This window comes from Pteropus medius, unplaced genomic scaffold (genome assembly GCF_902729225.1).
Source record: "Pteropus medius unplaced genomic scaffold, Ma_sr-lr_union100, whole genome shotgun sequence".
NCBI lineage: Eukaryota > Metazoa > Chordata > Mammalia > Chiroptera > Pteropodidae > Pteropus > Pteropus medius.
Genome location: NW_024342467.1, coordinates 6,196,204 through 6,218,438, shown reverse-complemented (window position 1 = coordinate 6,218,438; position 22,235 = coordinate 6,196,204). Strand labels below are relative to the sequence as shown.

Genomic DNA, 22,235 nt, shown 5'->3' with positions numbered 1-22,235 from the left:
ACTGTTTAAAAAATGTATTCTCAGATCAGAAATTGGAAGTAAAAATTCCTGACAGTAATCTAATTTCTGGTTTCAAATATCTAAGGAAAGAAAGTGTCATTAAGGAGGGTTAGACAACCTGGAATAGCTAAATAGATTAAAATGATAACCATGACAAAAGTAAGTTAGAGATGCAAATGTTGGCAGTGCTTATTCAGATTCTTGGTGGTGGTGGTGGGCTGGGTGGGGGTGGGAATTCCTCTGACAATAGATTTGAACAAGGTCTGGCACAGCCTCCCCCGTGGTTCCTGAGGTTTCTCCAGTTCTGCTAGGTGGAGGACACTGCTTAAAATAACTTGTTTCTTGATATGGTTTCATGCTCATCAACAACCTTATTATAATTGGCTTCCCATACAAATCTTTTATAGGGAAAAAATATGCCATCCCACTGATAAAAAGCATTCCAGACCTTGTGCTAGTAATGTATATCATTGTATATTAAACTGTTGGCTAATTTATGTTTCAGTCTCTTTTTAGTTTGGTTAAAGTGAGTTAGCCTTCTTCAGTCTGATAACTCCAGATAAAGTTGAAAAAAAATCTGTGTTGTCAATTATATGTGTTATGAAAACTCTGGATTTTGTGATTGAGATAGGGTTGCTTTCTTGTTTTATTACTTGGAAAATCAATGGAAGTCTGTTTTTAGTAAGTGTATAAGATTCTATAGTATGTCTTTCATTAACTTATGGATTATATGATTTTCTGTTTTATCCTTGTCTTTCATTTTTCTTTTCTTGTGTACTTTAAAACTTGTTCTGTCCTCTATTTCTGAAAACCACTGCTAATTCTGTTTGAACAAGATAGAATAGAAATTCATAATTGTTAATCCAAATGAGCAATGTGGATTGCTTGAATTAAGCTAAAAGTAGCAATGGAGTAGGGAAGATAGGAGAAATATTTAGAAGACAGGAATTGACAGGTTTCAGTGATTAATTAAATCAGGGATTCAAAAGTAGAAAAGCATTTAGGATGCTTTTAATTGATTGCTTGCTCAGATATATGAATTTGACTCTAAAAAATTTATCTTAATGCTTCATTAAGGAAAGTGTCAAGTCTAAGTCAAGAGAAAGAATAGGCCCATATTTTGTACAATAGGACTATGTTTTGATCAGATGATTTGAATTTGTGTGAAGTTCCCAATGGCCCCTGGCACTCCTTCAGTACAAGAGATAAGACCAGGACCGGTAAGTGGGCCTTGACAACTGAAAGCCTTGGTGGGCCATAGGAAGGAGACTTGATGTTGCGAAGGCAATCAAGAGCCAGCCTTTTTTACACAAATTCAGTATTTTGCTGCTGAAATATCATGGTGGGTACAGAGAAATTGAAATCCACAAATTTGGGCCAAATTATGTTAGAGGCCGATTTTCCATAAAGACTGTCATGGCAGTGAGCTGCAGTTGCCACTGTCCCTTGGGGCCAAACTTTGCAGCCTCAGTGAGAGCGCTTTAGAGGTGTTAATGGGGCCTGATTTTCCATCTGCTTTTTAAAAACATTTGTTTAAATCTCCTGTTTTCAACTGATCTATCTGAGCAGAGAACTCTTGTAAACGTTTTTGTTATTCTGGGAGAAAATAACATCTGAGCTATTATATTTCTTCCTCAAAATGTCTATAGGTATAATGGAGCTTGAGGTTAGGTTTGTATTTGCCTGTGGAATGTGCTAGGAAGGAAATACTCAGGAGAACTTGATAAAATCCGGCTACATGGGGTTCAGTGTGGACTTGCCCTTAACTAAGGAGGTCAGCCAGATCCATTTATTCAGCTAATATTTGTTCAGTAGGCACTGTGTGAGGTACTTAAGGTCTTTCTCGGTTTCATGATTCTACATTATTAAATTTTAATACTATAAAAGGCTTTTAATTCTATAACTAGAAAAGAATGTGAATAAACCCTCTGAAATACAAGTAATACTTATAAAGGCTTAAAAGTACTGAGTACATGCTTAGTTGCCGAACAAAAGAGCACAAATAAGCCCATTATCTCTTAAGAATGACCTAAAATGGTGTTTTCCATACTTTTTTTATTGGGACCTGTTATAAGAATTACACTTTGTATCATTACTCAATGACAAACACATTTATATACATAAACGCACACATATTTGCATTTTATGAAAACAATCTATCTTTACTATTTGCTATGCATTCTAATTTTTTTTCATTTACCCGAAAATATTAGCCTAAACTTACTAAGTTGATTTTATAACACAGTAATAGGTCCTGAAATCTGCAGTTTGAGAAACTGGTTTAAAGCACTTTTCTATTTAGAGCTTCATACAATTGTGTGAAATAGTCTAAAGTCACACATTTATCTGTTTATAATTATTTACATCTATTTTGACTGCTTTCTGTTTGATGGAACATAAGTAATTATAATTATTTTAAGGCATTCCAGTAAAATTGGGATTTACCTTTAGGAGTTTGTTCATCAGGTCATTAACTCATTGAACAGTGATATTTGAATGACTGCTCTGTGTTGAGCAAAGGTAGATCACTGCCTCTATGTTCTCTGTAAAATGGAGATTATAATAGTGACTACTTCATAGAGCTGATGTTAGTATTGTGATATTGCAGGCAAATGCTCTACATAGTGATGGCACCTAGCAAACAATCCATGTGTCTAAGCTGCGATTTCTATTAATATCATTGAAAGTTTAGTAGGTACTAAGTCCTGTGGTGTTGTCATCTTTGATTTCTATGAATTAATAGCCTACTGACAGGGCTGGGAAATGAAACAGAATACAGCATGATACTTGATACAACTGTAGCGATAAGAAGCTTACCTGGAAGCCAAGAGCAGGGATGCCTCACCTTGAATGACAGGTAAAGCTTCCTGAGGGAGGCCATACCTGAATTGAAGAAAGAGTAGGACTCAGCCTGGAGTGGGTGGGGATGGCAGAGTGATAGGGATGGAGGATAGTGTTGAAAGGCAAAGGAAATAGCACAAGCAAAATGTGGGGGTGAGAGAGAATGTGGTCTGTGGAGTAAGAGGGGCATGCGAGAGACCAAGTGGTACAGGGAGAAGTAGCCTACATTCTAGAAGATGGAATGTTGTATTGTTTTGATGAAAAATGGTAAAAACATTTTTTCCAAGTACTTTTTGGCATAAGATGGTAGCATAGGAGAATAAGGCGTAATGTATCTATATCAGATATCTTTCTGATTTGTTTTCCATATTATGAGACACAGTATATTGTGAGGATTACATGAGTTAGAATATTGCTAATGCTTAAGACACAGTGCTTAATTGATATTAGCTATTATTTATGTTATGTGATAATTGACTTATTTTGCCAGTCTTACTGACTAATGTAGATTACTTATAATTTACCTCTTAAATCCAATCTAGAAGCTCCATCACTGTCTTGCAGAGACGTAGGCAGCAGCCTCCTACCCGGTCTGTCTGCATCCCTTCTCTCTCTCCCCTTTCTATTCTTGACCTTGCAGCCAGAGTAAAATTTATGCTGTTAAGTTACTTTCCTATTGCTGCTATAAAAATTTCCATGAACTGAGTGGCTTAAGCAACATACATTTATTATCTTACACTTCTGGAGGTCAGAAGTCCAAGATCAGTCCCATTGGGCTAAGATAAAGATGTCGGCAGTGCTGTGTTCCTCCAGAGGCTCTAGGGACAATCCATTTACTTGGCATCGTCTAGATTCTACAAAGTCACCCATGTTCCTGGACTTGTGTTTATGTGTCACTGTGACTGCTGCTTCTGTCATCACATCTCCTCCTTTGGCTCGACTGCCTCTCTCTTTCACTTATAAGGACTCTTGTGATTTCATCGGACCCACCCAGAGAGTCCAGGATCATCTCTCCATCTTGAGATCTTAATCACATCTGCACAGTTCCTTCGGCATGTAAAGTTACATATTCACAGGCTTTGGGAATTAGGAGATGGACATCTTTGGGGGGTTTTTATTCTGCTACCATCATGTCATAGAACAGTGTCTAAAACATTGATGGAGGTGAGTATCCTTAATTTTGTTTTTAGTGTAAATGACCTCTCCTGCATAAAGTTTTTCTATGGCTTCCTATTGTTTTTAGAATTAAAGACTTAAACCCATAACACAGTATGGGAGGTTCTCATGGCCTGACTTAGCCTGGTGCTTGCCTGGGCCTCCAGCCTTTTCATGGGCTTGTCTCCCCCTTGCTCACAGAACTCTATGTCCTTCCAGCCCGTCAGGACCTTGTCATGGTCTTTGCTTATATCAGCCCAGTCTCCCTCCCTCCAAACCTCTTTTCCTATTTTTCTGCCACTCACCGCTTGGATCATGCAGCAAACGCTGCTTCCTTAGTCGGCGTCATCTTAGACTTTTCTCTGCCAGTCCAAATATTCTATTGCATGCAGTCCCGGAGCTTGGACATCTCCTTTACAGCATTTGATCACAGCTTGCAATTGTTTATTGGTGTTCTTATTTGTTTGATCTGTGAGCTCTGTGAAGGCAGTGACTATTTCCATTGTATACTTAATGCCGAGCATTAATTTGGTATTCAATAAATATTTGTTAAAGGCATGGACTGAAAGTGAAAAGACAGTGTGCTTATAAAGTAGCTCTTGGTTTTGTTCATCAGTGTAGTATTGTTATAGACAAAGGCAGAATAGGGTTTGAGTTATAGGAAAGCTTTGTTCAATAACAGAAGGTAGGAGATTGATAATTATCGAGTAAAGCAACCCAGTGTTTTTAAATTTTTTAATAAAGCAGAGAGTTAATTTCACTATTTAGTAATTTTATGACCCCCTCTTCCATCTCTTTAAAAATGTGTTTAAGACTTTTAACTGTCTAGCATGAACATATAGGATCTCATAGGCTAAGAATGCCATTAACTTCTAAAGTGACCTTTATTCAGAGTTGATATCATGGGTCAGAGGGAGTTTTCTTGGTCTGGGCTGCGGCTGGGGAAAGTGACAGTACTCTCAGTTAGCACTGGTATTATAGAGAAGGCCACCAGACTTCTTTAATATGGTCACCACTCAATGTATGTCAGTAGGTCTTTATTTAAAATAATGTTTTACAACAGAAAAAAAAAGTTTCGTCTTTTGTATCTGACTCAACAGATTGATTTAATTTTATATTTCATTAAATTGTGAGTTTTTCTCATTTTATTAGATCCTGCTTTATATTTATACAAATTTAATCATTACAGTTTCCCTATTTGAGATACAGTATTTCACCTTGATGTAGGCAGTTCGTGTTAGTGATCCAGGTTTGTGCCAATTCAATGGACTTCACTAAAGAGACAAAACTTTTGGAATTTATACGTGCTTTGAATTGTTTCTATTCTATGAGAAAAATTATTTGGAAAAATCAATTTAAAAGCATATTCTTGTTATAGTCTTTTTTTTCTCAGTCTACAGATTAATATCATAATTATTCAAATTTAATTTTTAAGTTACAAATCTCTAATATCTATCTGTATATCATATACAATCTATATTGTACACAATATATTGCAAAATACTATATATCTATGTGTTTCTATCTGTAGTGTGACATATTCACTGATTTTTTTATCAGTCTCTTTACTAGATTTGATAAAAATGAATAAGACTGATTTAGTTATTAACTTTCAGTTTTTAATCTCTTTATGAAGACATACCAGTACTTAACTAAAAATTCAATTTTCTATTATTAGCTTAACCTTAGTCGTATAAGAATCAGTTTATGTGAAATGTATACATATTTTCCTTTTAGATTATGTTGGATAAATGACATTGTTGTGGCCGTAACGGGAGAGAACATGGACGCAATGAAGGGTATTATTCAGAGGTACCAGCATAAACGCATTTCGCTAGTTGAAGCTGGAGTGACCCGCCACAGGTCAATATTCAATGGACTGAAAGCACTGGCGGAGGGTCAGCCGGACGCTCAGCTCTCCAAGCCGGAAGTAGTGATTATCCACGATGCTGTGAGGCCTTTTGTTGAGGAAGACATTCTCCTTAAAGTTGTCACAGCTGCTAAGGAACATGGGGTAAGTATACTCCTGAGAACGCATAGAAGAGGCAAAACTACAGAGTTGTTCATTTGCTGAATTTTGAGGGAATTAAATGTCAAGTTATTTAAAATGGGCGTGATGACTTAAAGATGTTAGGGTAATTTGTTTTAGGAAGTTTATAGTCTTATAGATTGTGAGACTGTTCTGGAATTTATCTTTTGCTATAGTCATTTATCATCATAATATGAATTATTTTGAGGAGAAAGTAGTAATAATGTCATTATTGTATAGATATGAATGGACTTTAAAGGAATGAAATGAAATATGCAGTTATTTAAAAATGTCTAAGAAATCACTTAGAAGTCTAAGATACATACACATATATATATATATATATATATATATATATATATATATATATGTATTAACAAATTAACAAAAATCTGGCTCATTGCAGTCAAATTTTTTGTTTTTAGTTTAGTTTTGTTTTTCAGAAGTGGTTTATTTTCTGTCAAAAGAGCCAGGTAAGGTTTTTGCAACCTTTAAAATGAATCATCTTAAGGTGACAGAATTCTGTTTTCACTTTTATTTCATCAAAATAAGCACAGAATTGCAAGAGACCTATTGTAATCTCTAGAACATGTTTTTTCCCTTATATTACTAGATACAATTCTATAAATAAGGTAGTAGATATTAAACTTAAGTTTGCAGTCTAAATTTGAGACAGTGAAAAAAATTGCTGCACAGACTTGATATAAGATAATAGAAATAATCTGTGGAGTCTGACAGACTGAGTCGCAATTTTCAGTTTTTTAAATCATATTAGTGGTGTAATGTGTTCAACTTTCTTAATCTCTTTGGGCCTGTCTTCCTTACTTGTAAAAATATAGATGCTAATACTTGTAAGATTTTTAGGATAGAAAATTTGTATGTTAACTATTTTAATAGAGTTCTAAGTACTTAAAAATGGTATTATTTAAAGATGAATTATAACATCTAAGTACTAGAGTTTCCTCCAAGGGTTGTAGATGAATGGAAGAAATCATCTAAGTCTTCCTAGCCATCTGGAGGCCAGCAAGTTTTAAAGTATGTATCTGGGAAAGACAGTCTATGACTTCTCCTAAGTTAACTAATATGTCTTTGGGTCATATGGTCAGGAAATTGTCCCTAATTTAATCTCTTATTTTTACAACATGAATTTATTTAAATTTAGACCTGATTAAGAATTCCATGAATTAAATGAAACATTTGATTTCTCATCGTTAGCATCACTTCTAAATGGTACTTTGATGTGGTGAAAGCTGTGGTCCAGGAACATAAGTGACCAAAAAACTTTCTTGTGGTTCTTGTGTTTTTCCTGACTCCCTTCCTCTTCTCCAGGCTCCTCCATTGTGGTAGAAGGAATATGATCAGTTATAAGGGTGGTGAGAAGGAATGAAGGAACAAAGGATTTATAACTGTTAGGAATATGAGTAAAATTTTACAAATTTGAGAGTTTCTAGGAGAGACTACATAATTTGGACAGATGGTTAGAAATTCAATGCATGTTAAATACACAGAAAAATATAGCTCTTTGCCTATGTTACCTTTGGAAAATATCACTCAAGCTCACTATAAAATTTATATACATTTGGGATTTTTTTATTGTTGAGTATTATATTTGAGAGAGATTATTCCTAAGAGATGGTCTATAAAGTGATTCTTTTGGTAATGTATCTGAAAAAAACAAAAGAGACCTTTTATCTTGCTCTACTTAATATGCTAAAGATATTGTTTAACAGACGGCTTAAAAAACATTAAAATGTATAGCAATTAGTGTTTTAGGTTTGTAGATTTGTTGGGATTCCTTTTGAATTCTTTCTGATTTTAACATTGTTAATCAGAATGTAGTTTATAATATTTAATCACATTATACATCTTAAATAAAACTAACAAATATAAATGCAAGCCATGAAGCTTTTTGATTACATTAAGAAGCTGGTTTCAAGCAAAAACTTTACAACTAATTTGTTTTGAATTCAGCTTCAGAAATCTGGTCTCTTCTAAAAATATTGCATTATTTTTGATGTTGTTAAAGTATAATTTTCAAAAAGGTATAAAATCATGAGTTTTCTACAGGTACAAGATGAGCATGTATTAGGAATTTTACTGAACTCATTAATGAGAGAACAAGACAGATATTATAATCCAGAAAGCACAAATTTGTATGGCATAAAGGAATGTTGAGATGAATTCACAAATAGACAAAACTGCTTTTCCAAGGGAGGAAGGTGTCAACTGGACCTCCATTAGATAGAAAATAGTTGCATGTTTATAGTCAAGAATACTTTTGTACTGTTATCAGTTACTATAAGTTCTGAAAAGTTGTAAAAGAGCTCAAAGGCAATGAGAGGTGAGACTGAGCTAATCTGGAAGAGTCTGCTCTAAATAATACATAGTTTTCCATTGCAAACACTCAGTAATATTTTTTGCTTAGTCAAAATTTCCCTACAATGGTTAGGCAACACTTCCTGGCAACTCTCATACTGTTCTAATCATAAAAACATAAATGCAATTAATTGAGACTTGCACTAGTAGTTGAAGTTCTTATATTAGTAGGAAGTATTGGCATCTTTTATAACCTCTGGGCAGTAAATTGCATAAGATTGGCCTGAATCAAATGCTATCCCAAGACAAGAATAGAGTGATGCCTTTGCTTAGTCAGAGCTACTTTACGATTTGTTTTCCATGTATTCTTTTGAACCCATTCTCCTTCGTCCTCTAAAATTGTGCCCTATAGACTCTGACGTATTTTCTTGTTTTCTTAGTCTTTAATTTTCAAGCTCTACTAAAAGGCCCTTTTAGATAAATCATTTTCTAAGTAAGTTAGACAGTGTGACAGCCCATTAGGGGGATATACATGTTAAAGATAACTTTGATAGTTTAACTTTAACATTGGTTAAAAGTAAAACCAAATTGATGAAGATGTGTTACCCTACGAGAAAAGATGTCTGAAATTAATGCTGGCATTAGAGGTGTCTGCATATAAGAACTTGAATGTATCGCCAGAACCCAGTTTCTCTCTCTCTGTGTATACACCATTTTTGGGTTCCACAGAGGTCAGGTGACCTCAGTAGGATCAATAGTGAAATCCTTTTAGTGTTATTCACCTTTACTCTTGGTAATAGTTTGTCTGGGTATAAAATTCTAAGACTACAGCTATTTTTTTCCCTCAAGTACTTTGAAAATATACTGTCATTATCTCCTGGCTTTTATTCAACTTTCAAGGTCTGCTAAACAGTCTAATTGTATCTTTTGAAAGGAATCTGCCTTTTCTCTCTGGTTAATATAAGGTATCTTATAATTTATTTTTCATAGATATTATGCAGTATCTTTATGATGCATCTAGATATAGATTTTCCCCCCTTGCTTTGGATTGATTGTCCTGTATGAATTTTATGATTCATGTATTTTTATAAATTCTGAAAAATTATCAACCATTATCTTATTGAATATTAACTCTGCTTTATTTCCTACCACACAGCTTTTCTCTCTTCTTACGGATCACTCTATGTATGATTGACTTTCTGATCCTGTCTTCGTGTCTCCTAACTTTTTTTTTATTTTCCATCTCTTTTTGTTGCCTGCTTCTTAGGTAATTTAAGTGTTCTATTTCATTAATTCTTTAGCTCTACCAAATCTTATGTTTAAGGATTTTAAAAATTTTAATAATTTTTTAATTTCTAGGAGTTCCATTTGGTCTTTTTTTAAAAATATGGTTGGTCTCCTTTTTCTTATGTTTTTGGTTTTATATCTTTCAATATTTAAACATAACTTGGTACAATGCATTTGTATGCACCCATTTTAACTCTTACAGATACACTATTATTTCCCAAATCTCTGTCTTATGCCTGAATTTCAGACCTTTTATATTCTAATGAACAGAATCACTTAAATTTGCTGTTTTCAGTGTGGAATCATGTGTAGCTTGGAATTCATTAATCTTCCATGATGTCTTTCCTCGACTATTATCCTATAGGTAAGAGAGAGTTATTGATTTTCATCAGAGAATAATATGATCAGATTTGAATTTTAGAAAGATGACTGTCTCCCTGGTTTGGTAGATGGAGCACAGGAAGAGTTTTAGGGAAATTAAATTAGTTCAGGAATCACAGTAATGATCCAGCTGAGTGATGATGGCCGATCTAAGTCAATCAAGATGGAGAGAAAAGTGCATGTGGTTAAAAATGTTCAGGGAACCAGACTGACTGGACCTGACTGAATGGATAGTGTATGAGCCACAAGGTGAGATTATAGTTTAGACACTAACTTTGTTGCCACCTACAGACGTACCCATGAAAATTGTATTTATCTAAAAGTTCTAATTGTCTGAGACCTTTTGAGCCCTGATTCATGGTACATCTTACTGCATATCTCATTAAACATAAGGTCCACTACAGTAATCTCTTGTATGGGTTGTTTTTTTCCAATATCTAAAGCAACAGAGATTTTTGCCTGTGAGAGAAGGTTCCACATCTTGTTTCTTTCTGTATTTGAATATTGTTGTGGCACAGGATTTCTTAAGCTTAGCAAGACTGACATTTTGGGTAAGATAAGTCTTTGTTGTGCGGGGCTGTCCTGTGTCTTATGTGATGCTTAGCAGCGTCCCTGTTTACTCCCCTACTCCCACTCCAACTTCCCCTATACCAGTGATGTAGATAATAAATTTACAGAGTTAGAGCATAATTAATCAGAATACTACGGATGAACTTATCTTTATTTCTTATTTTTTCATTTTATTGAGCTATAAATGACATGCAGTAGTAATTAAATTTAAGGTGTATAGCATAATGATTTGACTTACATATATTGTGAAATGATCACCACCTTATTCCTTTTCTTAAGGTAAATAATTGTCTTTATAATTTAGTGAGCAATTGGGTATAATGTCAGTTTAAAAGTTACTGGATATTTTGTTACTAGAACAGTTAAATAACTTTAATAATAGTAGTCTGTTACAGAAGACTTAAAGTCAAAGGATTATATAGGCATCACTTTTTGTGTAGGAAGAATATACATTTTTTCATTAAGCATTTACTAGTTTTTATTTAGAAAATCTTTGAGTCACCTTCTCAAAAGAAACAGTGAAATTTACATAATGACCAGAAACTTTGACATGTGTGTGTTGGTGTGTTTGTATGTAATCTTTTGGGATTTTGCAGCATGACTATATTTATTAATGATTAATAGCAATTTGGGAGTTCTCTTAAATTTAATATGAGTGCATCAGGAAGAACATACTTTCCCACTATTCAGTTTTACAGCTTTATGCAGTATATTCTGGGTATGTTTTAAAATAGAGATGGAAAATCACTTGGCATATATTTGACTCTGTATTTGGAAATTTGGCATTAGGTAGAAGCGACTATGGCTAATAATCACTTGTACTAGATCTCTGTAGAGTAGTTTTGATCATGAGCAAGTACATTGAAGGTGAGTTTAGTCCTGGGTGCAGTTGAGGTGATGAGCTCTCCTGGGTCAGTGAATCCTGTGTCGTTATCTATTAGAGAGACACTTTGGTATTGATTTAAGTCCTATCTCTAAAGAAGCAGTTTTATTTGTGAGAAAGGAGTGAATTCTCATTTAGTGGGACATTTCAGTCTTACTTTGATAAAGATTTAAATGCCCAGGGCAGATGCTGAGCCATTCCCTATTGCCAAGGAATGAAACTTGATCTGTTTGTGATGCTGAAGAAGATACTGTGCGAAAAGCTTTTGTTTTGCTTCATTACTTGAAACCACCTACCCCTGTATATCTGTTCTATGAATTACCTTCAAATAAAGTTGGAGAAGGTGTACATCAAGGCATGATGAGTAAGTATATCTAGGGATTAAAATGAAATAAAGTTTATTGTATATCCAAGTGTAATATACCTCATTATATTAAATTTAATGTAAATAGTACTAGTTTAAGTTCCAGGAATTAAAGTTTAGTATATTAAATGGAGGACTCCTTATTCCTTTTTTTTGCTGCTTAATCACTTTTAGGTGTGCTTTGTAGTGATACCATAAATGGGATGGAGGTTTTTCTAAAATACCTATACTTATATATTGAATAAATAATAGATTCTTTTAATTTGTCAAAAAAGGAGATTGGAAGTATTCTGTTATAAAAAAAATTCAAAATCTCATAATTGTTAATGATTAGCTTTGAAGATGTAATTCCATAAATTTTTCTTAAGTAGTCTTTTAATAAAGACAACTCAGCTAACTGAAATTGTAATTACAAGGTCGGAGGATTTCTGTTGTGCGTTGTCATAATTAGCTTGAATGCAGATGCTTGAGGAGGAGTGCATGTTAGCACCTGCTGTGTGGATGGATAGTATGTATTGTTCAATTTTGCTTTTAAAAATAAACAGGAGAGGTGGGTTTGTTATTCCACATTGTATGATTTGTATCTATGATGATTCCCATGCATTGACATGTGGAATTTCTTTGATAGATTAGCTTGAGAGGCAAGTAATCACTGTGGTGCTGAGCTGTTAAGCTTCCATTCAGGCCCTATTATGCTAATTCCCAAGGAGACAGTGCATTTGATAACTTGGTCTTCATGCTTCATATAACAAACTTCCCAGATTGCTGTATGTGGGAGGCAACTAATCGACTTTGCCCATACTTGCATTGTAATTTTGATGCTTTGAATTTCAGAATAGATCATATAAGTGAGGACTCACTGCATGTTTATTTCTGAACGAATATCCCTTACCATGGAAGTAGCTATGGTACACATCTACTAACATCAGCCTCCTTTTTCTATATCTGTTTATACCAGATAGATGGGTGAATGATAGTCAAAGAAAAGAAGGCTCAGTAAAAGTGATTTTCACTTGTGACCCTTTTTGTGGACCTTTTGTTTAGTAAGATCCCGGAAGCTGGTAGTCACCTTCTGCTTTCAATTGTCTTCATATTGTACTACTTTCTAACTGATCTTTTGCCTTCCATAGACAAGAACCTACTTATTCTTGGAATTTATTCCTCCTGCTATAATGACATCTCAAATACAGATGATTTCTGCTCTTGAGAAGTTAGTTTTCACAAATGAAAAATGAGAGTTCATAAATACAGATTTTAGAAATTTTCTTTTTAAAAATACTGAAAACATGCAGAGAATTTTGGACACCTCTGGATCTGTCACCTAGTATAATAAATCAAACCTTACCATTCTTTTTGAAACCGTGTCCCTGCCCTCATCTTATTTACTCCTTTCAGATGGATAAACATTACCCTGAACTTTGTTTTTTGCTGTTCTCCTGCTTTTCTCTTCAGTTTTGTAGCATGTACTCCTATGATGTAGCATGTCATGTTTGTATGATTTTTTAATAAGTTTTTTAGAGGTATAATTGATATACGATTGACATGTGTTTATATGATTTTTTAAATCTTACGTTTGAATATATCTTGACAACATTTTTTGCACAATATAGTTGAGGAAATATATTCACGTGACTGCAGCTATAGTTAATTCATGATCACTACTTTATATTATATATTACGAATCATGTTTACAGATGGACATTTGTTTTCTTTAGTTTTTGTTAATGCAGATGTTGCTAGCATAAACATTATTACACACCTCTTCTGGTGTACATATACAAAGATTTCTTAGAGTCAAGGTATATGCAGTTATCATATAAAAGTTACCACCTTTACCCGATGATGCTGAATTATTTTCAAAACTTGTATCAAATCATACTCTCATCAATAGTGTATAATAAGAATTTGAGTTGCTTCACATCCTCAACATCACTTGATGTTTTTAGACATATTTTTTTCTGATCCCGTTAGTGGAAAATGCTTTCTCTTTGTTCTTTAAGTTAGAATTTTGTTAATAGGTTGGACATTTTTTTCATAAATTTATGGCTTTATGTGTTGCCATTAAATTGCCCATATAAAGTCTTTTGCTCCTGTTCCTATTTTTAATATAAATACCAATTTGTGGGAGTTATTTACATATCTGGACATTAATACTTTGCAAGTCATATGCTGTATGCTTTGTAACTATTTTCTTCCACTTTCTTTTTTTTAAGTTATAAATACTATTTTGCGATAAACAAGCAATTTTTTATTTTAATATAGTCAGAATTACTAATGTCTTCCTTCATGGCTTTTGATTTTGTTTGGGGTCTGAGAGAGGGAGGGTACTTTGGGTTCAGACTGTGGTAGTGGAGACAGTGAAATGTAGGCAGATTTGGGATATTTTGAAGTTGATGAGGCTTGATGATTGGATATGGAGTAAGTGAGGAAGGGGAGAAATCAATGATGACCTTCAAAAATTTTGGTAATAACGACTGAAAGAATAGAATTGACATTTATGTAGATGGGGAAGTCTACAGAGGAGCATGTTTGAGGTGTGTGGTATGGGTAAATTCAAAACTTTGATTTTAGTATGTTACTATTGAGATGTGTGTTTTGATCTGAGTGGAGATGTTAAATATTTGGATGTATAAGTCCAGAGTTCAAGAGAAAGTTCTAGGCTGACTATATAGATTTGGAAGTTCTCACATAGATGGTATTTGAAGCCATGTAACTTTATGAGGTTACCTATGGAATGATTGTAGCTAGAAAAGTCTGAGGTCTGAGCTCTGGAACATTTCACTGTTCAGAATGAGAATATAAGGATCTAGCAGCATCTAGAGGGTGGGAAGATGAGAGGGTTTGTTTGGGAATAGTTTTCGAAAATTGAGTGAACAAACGATCTCAAGAAGGAAAAGAGCTATCTGTGAGATTTAGCAATGTGGGGGTCATTGGTGACACTGGCAAATGTACTTTTGTGTCATTGTAGCAATAAAATCCCGGTTGAAGTGGATTCCAGAGAGCATGGGAGGACAGAGAAATTGGAGATATGGAGTAATACAGATAATTTTTTCAGTTTTTCTTTACTTGTATGGAGAAATTTGGTGCTAGCTGGAGAAAGATGTGTGATCAGGGGACTAGTTTAATACTAGGAGATGTCACAGAATGCTTGCATACTAATGGAGGCAATTCAGTGGAGCAATAAAAAATGATGAGGCAGAAGAGAAAGAAGACTATTGCTACAGAGAAGTACTTGAGGAGGAATGGGTTTCTATAAGTGGGTAGTGATGCTGGCCGTTACATAGGAGCTGGGGAATTTTTTGTAGTTTTTAGCATATAAGTTTTGCATTATTTTTGTTAACTATATCCCTAAATATTTATTTTTTGACTCTATTGTAATGAATTATTTTATTTCATTTTTGATTGTTCTAACAGACATACAATTGATTTTTATACAATGAACTTGTCTTTTGCATTCTTGCTGAACTTTTTGTTAGTTCTAATAGTTTTTTAGTGGATGCATTAGGATTTTCTATATACATGATCACATCATCTGAAAATAGAGATAGTTTTCATTTTTTGATGCCTTTTATTAGATATTTTTGCCTAATTGGACTGATTAGAACTTCTAGTACAGTGTTTAATGTAAGTGGTGACAGTGGACATCCTTCTTATGTCTTCATGTTAAGGGAAAACATTCAAACTTTCACCATTAAGCATGATGTTAGTTGCGGGTTTTTCATAGATGTCCCTTATCAAGTTAAGCAAGTTCTCTTCTGTTCCTAATTTATTGTGTGCTTGTTTTCATGAAGGAGCGTTGGATTTGGTCAGATGATTTTTCTGCACCTATTGAGATGTTTATGTTTTGTCTTTTATTCTATTAATGTAGTGTATTAAATTGATTTTGGTATGTTCAACCATTTGGCATTCCTGGGATACATTCCAGTTGGTCATGGTGAATGATACTTTTTATATTTTTCCAAATTTGATTTGTAGGCATTTTGTTGAAGATCTTTGCATCTGTATTCATCAGGGATATTGGTCTATAATTTTACTTTTTTTTTGTTATGTCTTTGTCTAGTTTTTGTATTAGGATAATCTTGGTCTTACAAAATGATTGGGAAGTGTCCTTCTTTTCTATTTTTTTAGAATAGTGTGACGAATTGGCATTGAAAAAAAAAATCACCTTTTTGGTGGAATTAACCATGAAGCCATCCGAGCCTGGGCTTTTCTTTGTGGGAAATTAAAAATATTTCTAATTCAATTTTGTTACTTGTTATAGGTCTATTTTCGAGTTAGTTTTGGTAGTTTGTGTCTTTCTAAGAAATTGTAATTTCATCTGTTATCTAATTTGTTGAAATACACTTGTTCATGTTTTATATTCCTTTGTACTTATGTAAGGTTGGTAGGAATATTACCACTTTCATTCCTGATTTTACTAATTTCAGACTTTTTTCTTGGTTAGTCTAGTTAATGGTTTGTCAATTCTCTTTATCTTTTCAAAGAACCAAATTTTCCTTTTTTTCTCTACTTTTCTATTCTTTATTTTGTTTATTTCTGCTCTAATCTTATTTACTTCTTATGCCTGCTTTAGCTTTGGTTTTCTTTTTCTAATGTCTCAAGGTAGGAGGTTAGGTTTTGATTTGAAAATTTTTTCTTGCATTGACATTCACAGCTATAAATAAATTTCCCTCTTAGGACTGCTTTAGCTGCATCCCATAAGTTTTTTTTTTTTTTTAAGTGTTTTGTCTATGTTTTCATTCATCAAAGTATTTTTCACTAGATTTTCATTCGTCAAAATATTTTTCACTTCCTTAGTGATTTCTTTTTTGATTCACTTGTTATTTAGTAGTGAGTTGTTCATTTTTGACATATTTATGAAATTTCCACATTTCTTTCTGTTAATTTCTAATTTCACTCTATTGTGATTATAGAACATACTTAGTATGATTTCAATCCCATAAAATTTATTGAGTCTTTATGACCTAGCATATGTTCTATCCTGGAGAATGTTCCATATGTACTTGAAAAGAACATGTATTTTACTATTAGAATGTCCTAATACATAATGGTTAGGATTAGTTGGTTTATAGGATTTTTCAAGTCTTTTATTTCTCTGGTTATCTTCTGCCTAGTTGTTCTACCCATTATTGAAAATGGGTTGTTGATACCTCCAACTTTTACTGTTGGATTTATTTCTCCCTTCAATTCTACCAGTTTTTGCTTCATGTATTTTGGGGGTCTGTTATAGATGAATATATTTATAATTATACTTTCTAGTTGAACTGACCCTTTTTCATTATAAAATGGCTCTATTTATCTCTAGCAACATTTTTTTTTTGTCTTTTTTCCCCCTAATGTTATTATAGCTTTCTTATGGTTGCTGTTTGCATGATGTATTCTTTTTCATCCTTTTATATTCAATCTATTTGTGTTTTTGAATCTCAAATATGTGTTTCCTGTAGACTAGATACAGTTGGGTTTTTTAATCCAGTTTGACAATCTGACTTTTGATTGGATTGTTTAATCCATTCACATTTAATGGTATTATTGATATAGCTGGAGTCACATCTCCCAGTTTATTTCTCACATTTCTTTGTTTCTATTTCTCCTTACTGCATTTTTTTGCATTAAGTGAATATTTTCTATTGCAACTTTAATTTCTTTAATTATATTCTCACTTCGATTTTTTTTTCTTAATGGTTGCTGTTGGGCTCACAGTACACATTTCAACATAATTTACTTCAGATTTATGCTACCTTAATTCCAGTGTGATACAGAAATGTTATTCCTATACAGCTCTATTCTTTCTATCCTTTTTTTGGCTATTATTATTTTGTGTATTATCTCTGTGTATGTTAGAAACCCAATACTTTATCTTATTTTGTCATTTATAGAAGGTAAGAGAAGGCCAACAAGTATATACTAGATTTATAGTTTGTTATATTAACTTTCTTGTTTAAAATTTTTAGTTTTCTCCATTTGTTACTATAGATTCAAGTTACTATCAGCTATAATTTCCTTATTCTAACACCTTTACTCTTATCTGCTCCTTTGTGCTGTTTTTGTCAAATATGTTACATTTTAATGTTGTATAGGCTGATAAATTAAATTATGCATTTATTGTTTCATACAATTGCTTTTAAAACCTGTTAGTATAACAAATGAGAAATATGCATTTATACTGTTTTTTTTTTTTATGGTTACATACTACCTTTACCACTGCTCTTTGTTTTTTTCATGTGGATTTGAATTACTACCAGGAGTTTCTTGCTTTCAACTTGAAGATTTTTAGTATTTTTTTTGTACGATGAATCTACCAATAAGAATTCTCTCAATTTCTGTCTTCTGTGAGTATTTATTTTGGTCTCATTTTTGAATGCTAGTTTTGCTGGACTTAAAATCTTTCACAGTTTTTTTCTTTCAGCAGTTACTAGATCATTCCCCTGCCTTCTAGCCTCAATTGTTTCTGATTAGAATCAGTTGTCAATCTTATTAGTGTTCTCTCATTAAAGATAAAGCATTTCTCTTGCTGCTTTCAAAATGTTTTCCTTGCTTTTTGCTCTTAGCATTTTTACTATGATGTGTCTAGATATGATTTTCTTGTGTGTTTACTTGGAGTTTATTGAACTCTTTGAGTGTGAGGATTCATGTTATCCTTAACTTTGGGAAATATCGTGATGATTTCTTTGAATAGTTTTTTATACTCCTTTCTCTTGCCTCTTTTTTTGGTACTTCTATTGTAAAAATGATTGCTGTTACCTCCAGCACTCCTTCTGGTTGGTATGCCTAATGGTGCCCTATATTTCTCTGTGACTCTGTTCATTTTTCTTCATTCTTTTTTTCTCTTCATTGTATTGCATACCCTCTATTGATCTAATTTTAAATCCATAGATTCTTTCTTGTCCATTGCTGAGTCCTGTAGAGAATTGTTCATTTTAATTATTATACTTTTCAACTCTAAAATTTCTATTTAGTTTTTTAAAATGTCTGTCTTAATATTGATGATATTGTCATTATACTTTACCTGTTTAATCATGATTTCCTTTAATTCTTTGATCATATTTATAATAGCTGATTTGAAGTCTTTATCTCAGTGTGACATCTAAGATCACAGAAAGTTCTGTTGACTGCTTTCTTTGTATGTATAGTTCACATATTTCTGTTTCATTGAGTCTCAATTTTTTGGTAAATTGGATATTTTAGATATTGCATTTTATAAGATTCAGATACTGATTCTCTCCTTTCCACCTCCCCAGGACTTGCTGTTGTTTGCAACTTTACAAGTCTATTTTATTGAAGTCTTTTTCTTCTGTTGGGTGAAGCCTCTGATGTTACTTCTCAGAGGGCATGTGTTAGTCACCCTGGGGTGACAGTGGTTTTAGCAGGGTTCTCTTTGACTATCTTTTTAAAATCTCTGTTATATTGTCTGCCCCTGTTGATATCACATCCAACTGATAAGCTCCATTTTATGCTGGCTAATTGCTCTTTTGGAGAGGATGGAGGGCACAACTCCTGGGGCATAAATTGTACTACAGTCCAATCCAGATAAGTTCTGGTCCCTCTACAGAGTTGGTTTTTGAGGCCAGTATTTGAAGGTTGCTCTGCTTTTAGGGGGGCTCTTGTTAACTGTCTTCTTTCCCTCGTTGTCTCTGGTAACCTAGCTGGCCTACAGTTTAGCTATTTGTATCCAGCTTCTTCTTCTTACCATGATAACATCCATTTCTTTTGAGAATGCACTTGGGCTTAAACTTACTCACACTCTTCCAAATAAAATGAGTTCCTTTGGGGAGAGTTTCGCAGCTCTCTGTCCTTAGAGCCTGTATCTTGCCTTGTGAAAAATCACTGCACCATGACTTTGGAGCTGTGGGTGAGCTTGATGTCTTGTTTTCGTCAGAGTTCCATGAACTGTTTCATGAACAGGGTGCTGCGTGGGAGCATTCCAAGACTCTCATCTTCTCGTTTTGCCTCCCACAGTGTAGAACCACTGCGCTAGGTATGATCTGGGGTGAGGATGATCCAGGCCCCACCAGTCTCTGCTTACCATTCCTTGGGGCAGATTGTCACGCTATAGGTGGTGGAGGGGAGTCTCCAACCTGTAATTTAGCCTCTGTAGAACTGAGTGGGATGGGAAATGCTAGCATTCTGCTTCTCCCAGTGGGAGCTAGGAGGAGAGGGGACACTCCCCACCAATTTGGCCATACCTATTTGAAAGGAATGTCAGTCACACTAAACTGGGCAGTGGAATGAGGAAAGGAACAGATCCTGACTCGAGTACCATGGACTCTCTCTGTTTTTACCAAGATACAGCAGATTTTCTAGAATAAATGTTTTCTATCTTGCTGAATGCCCTTAGGACAATTTTCAAAGGCTTTAAAATTTTTTTAAAAATAATTTTTACTAGTTATAGTGTTTTCCTGGGAGAAAATATGTGGAACTCCTCACGCTGACATTTCTTATGTCTCACCTTCTCTTATAAATTTTTACTTCGTGGCCTGGCATAAAATTGCATATAAGTAGTTGCGATGTAAATGTAATTTTTTTCTTAAAAAGCAGTGTGAGTGTTTCTTTCCTGTCTTCTAACCCCTTCTGATATGTTTTGCGCTTGACCAGTTGGGCTTGGTCCTTACTTACTTTTCACTTACTTGGACATTACACCCTCTGTGTCACCCCTGGCTTTCGCCTCATTTTTGCTTTTATGCTGGGGCTCCAAATTTTTACTTGAGTCACTGGAAATGGTGACACAGTTTGTAAACTGTCTGCTTGGCTCATACATTGGCTTTGATTGTTAGCCAATCTCTCAGCTTTTGTAAACTAGTTCATGGACTATCTATCTTGCTCAGATGTTGGTCTCAAGACCAAATTTGTATTTGTGTATTAGCTTCATGTATTGTAATCCCTATGTTGCAATTATATGAAAGAAAGGACATTTTGGTGTCAATAAAAGGAGATTTAGTTAACTGCCTACTATAGAATCTATATTTAAGACTTCTTCACCAAGGCAACTGTCTGGTAATGACTTTCAAGACTGTATTACAGCGAGACTGTATTAAAGATAAAGGAGAAGATTGTCTGATATGAAGGTGTATCATTTTATAAAGTTTAGGTGCATCTATTCATGAGACAGAACTTTCATCAGAGCAGCTGATGTTAATGGATATTTTGCGTGCAAGAGCATCACATAGAGGGTATGTTTGAGGGAAACTGTTTTTAACAGGATTTAGAGCAAGATCTAAGTTCATTTTTATTTGGGTTGTTGCTGAGTTTTATTTTAGGGATCTTAGGGAATATGTCTATTTCCTTAATGATCTAATGTGTAAATTAAATCTTTTGAAGGCACACTAATTAGTAATTCATGTATAATCCATTTCAGTTCTTTCATAGTAGTCTTTTTCTTTCTCTCTCTGATCTTCAGGGAATACTCAATTGTATCTTTGCATCCTTTTTGTAGTTTTCGACTACAGTGGCCTGTGATGAAAAGGATTTTGAACCTATAATGAAGAAAAAACTTCTACCTCTTAGAATATGGAATTATAAAATTATGAGATTGACTTTTTTTAAATTTAATTTTATTATTAGTTTCAATTATGCAGTACATTGGTTAGACATTTATATCATTTATGAAACGATCCTCCTGATTATTCTTTCTCTCTTCTTGCTTATACCGAGCCATTACATTACTGCTAACTATATTGACATGAAATGTTTTGATTCGTGAACCAAATTTACACTCGTTCAGATGTTTTCTTGAGGTAGCTTGCTGGAGGCATGACTAAGATCTGCTTTCCAAAATGAGATATAGAGTTCAGAATGTTACTTTAAAATATTCTCTAGGTGAAATAAATGTGTTATTTGTCTTTTTTTGTTTGTTTGTTATTTAGGCAGCAGGGGCAGTTCGACCTCTTGTATCTACTGTCATCAGTCCATCTGCTGATGGTTGCTTAGACCACTCGTTGGAACGTGCCAGGCATAGAGCAAGTGAAATGCCACAGGCTTTTCTATTTGATGTGATCTATGAAGCATATCAGCAGGTAAGAATTCTGGGCTTTTGAAAAAGCTGCTGTGTGGAGGTATCCCCAGAATAACCCCTGTATTTGGAGAGTTGCTAGAAGAACTCAGAATGTACTTGTACTTGTGGTTAAAATCGATTACAGTGAAGTAACCAATTATAGCTGGATCATATGAGACAGACACAAACAGAGTCTGGAGGAATCCTTCCTCCGCTCTCTTCCTCACCCAAAGATGACCCACTGCAAAGATGCCTTCCCACCAGCAACACAAATGCAGCAGCACGTGTGTGATGTTTCTCCCCACGGAAGCCTGTTAGAGACTTGGTATCTAGGGTGTTTATTGAAGTTCGTCACGTAGACATCTTCTACCTAGCACATAAAATTTCATCTTCCTAGAAGGAAAGCAGGTATTTAACATAA

General features: G+C 34.1%; 1 protein-coding gene across 3 annotated transcripts in view; it reads left to right on the top strand.

The window, feature by feature from the left end:
- The window catches only part of CRPPA (CDP-L-ribitol pyrophosphorylase A), a 228,728-nt gene that overhangs the window by 4,320 nt on the left and 202,173 nt on the right, over positions 1-22,235 (top strand). For 2 of the 3 annotated variants that reach the window (XM_039862440.1, XM_039862439.1), the window contains exons 2-3: positions 5,734-6,010; positions 21,687-21,836. In XM_039862440.1, the coding sequence (XP_039718374.1) occupies positions 5,734-6,010; positions 21,687-21,836 (427 nt within the window). The remainder of the gene's footprint in view (positions 1-5,733; positions 6,011-21,686; positions 21,837-22,235) is intronic. The other variant, XM_039862441.1, reaches the window with a different exon arrangement.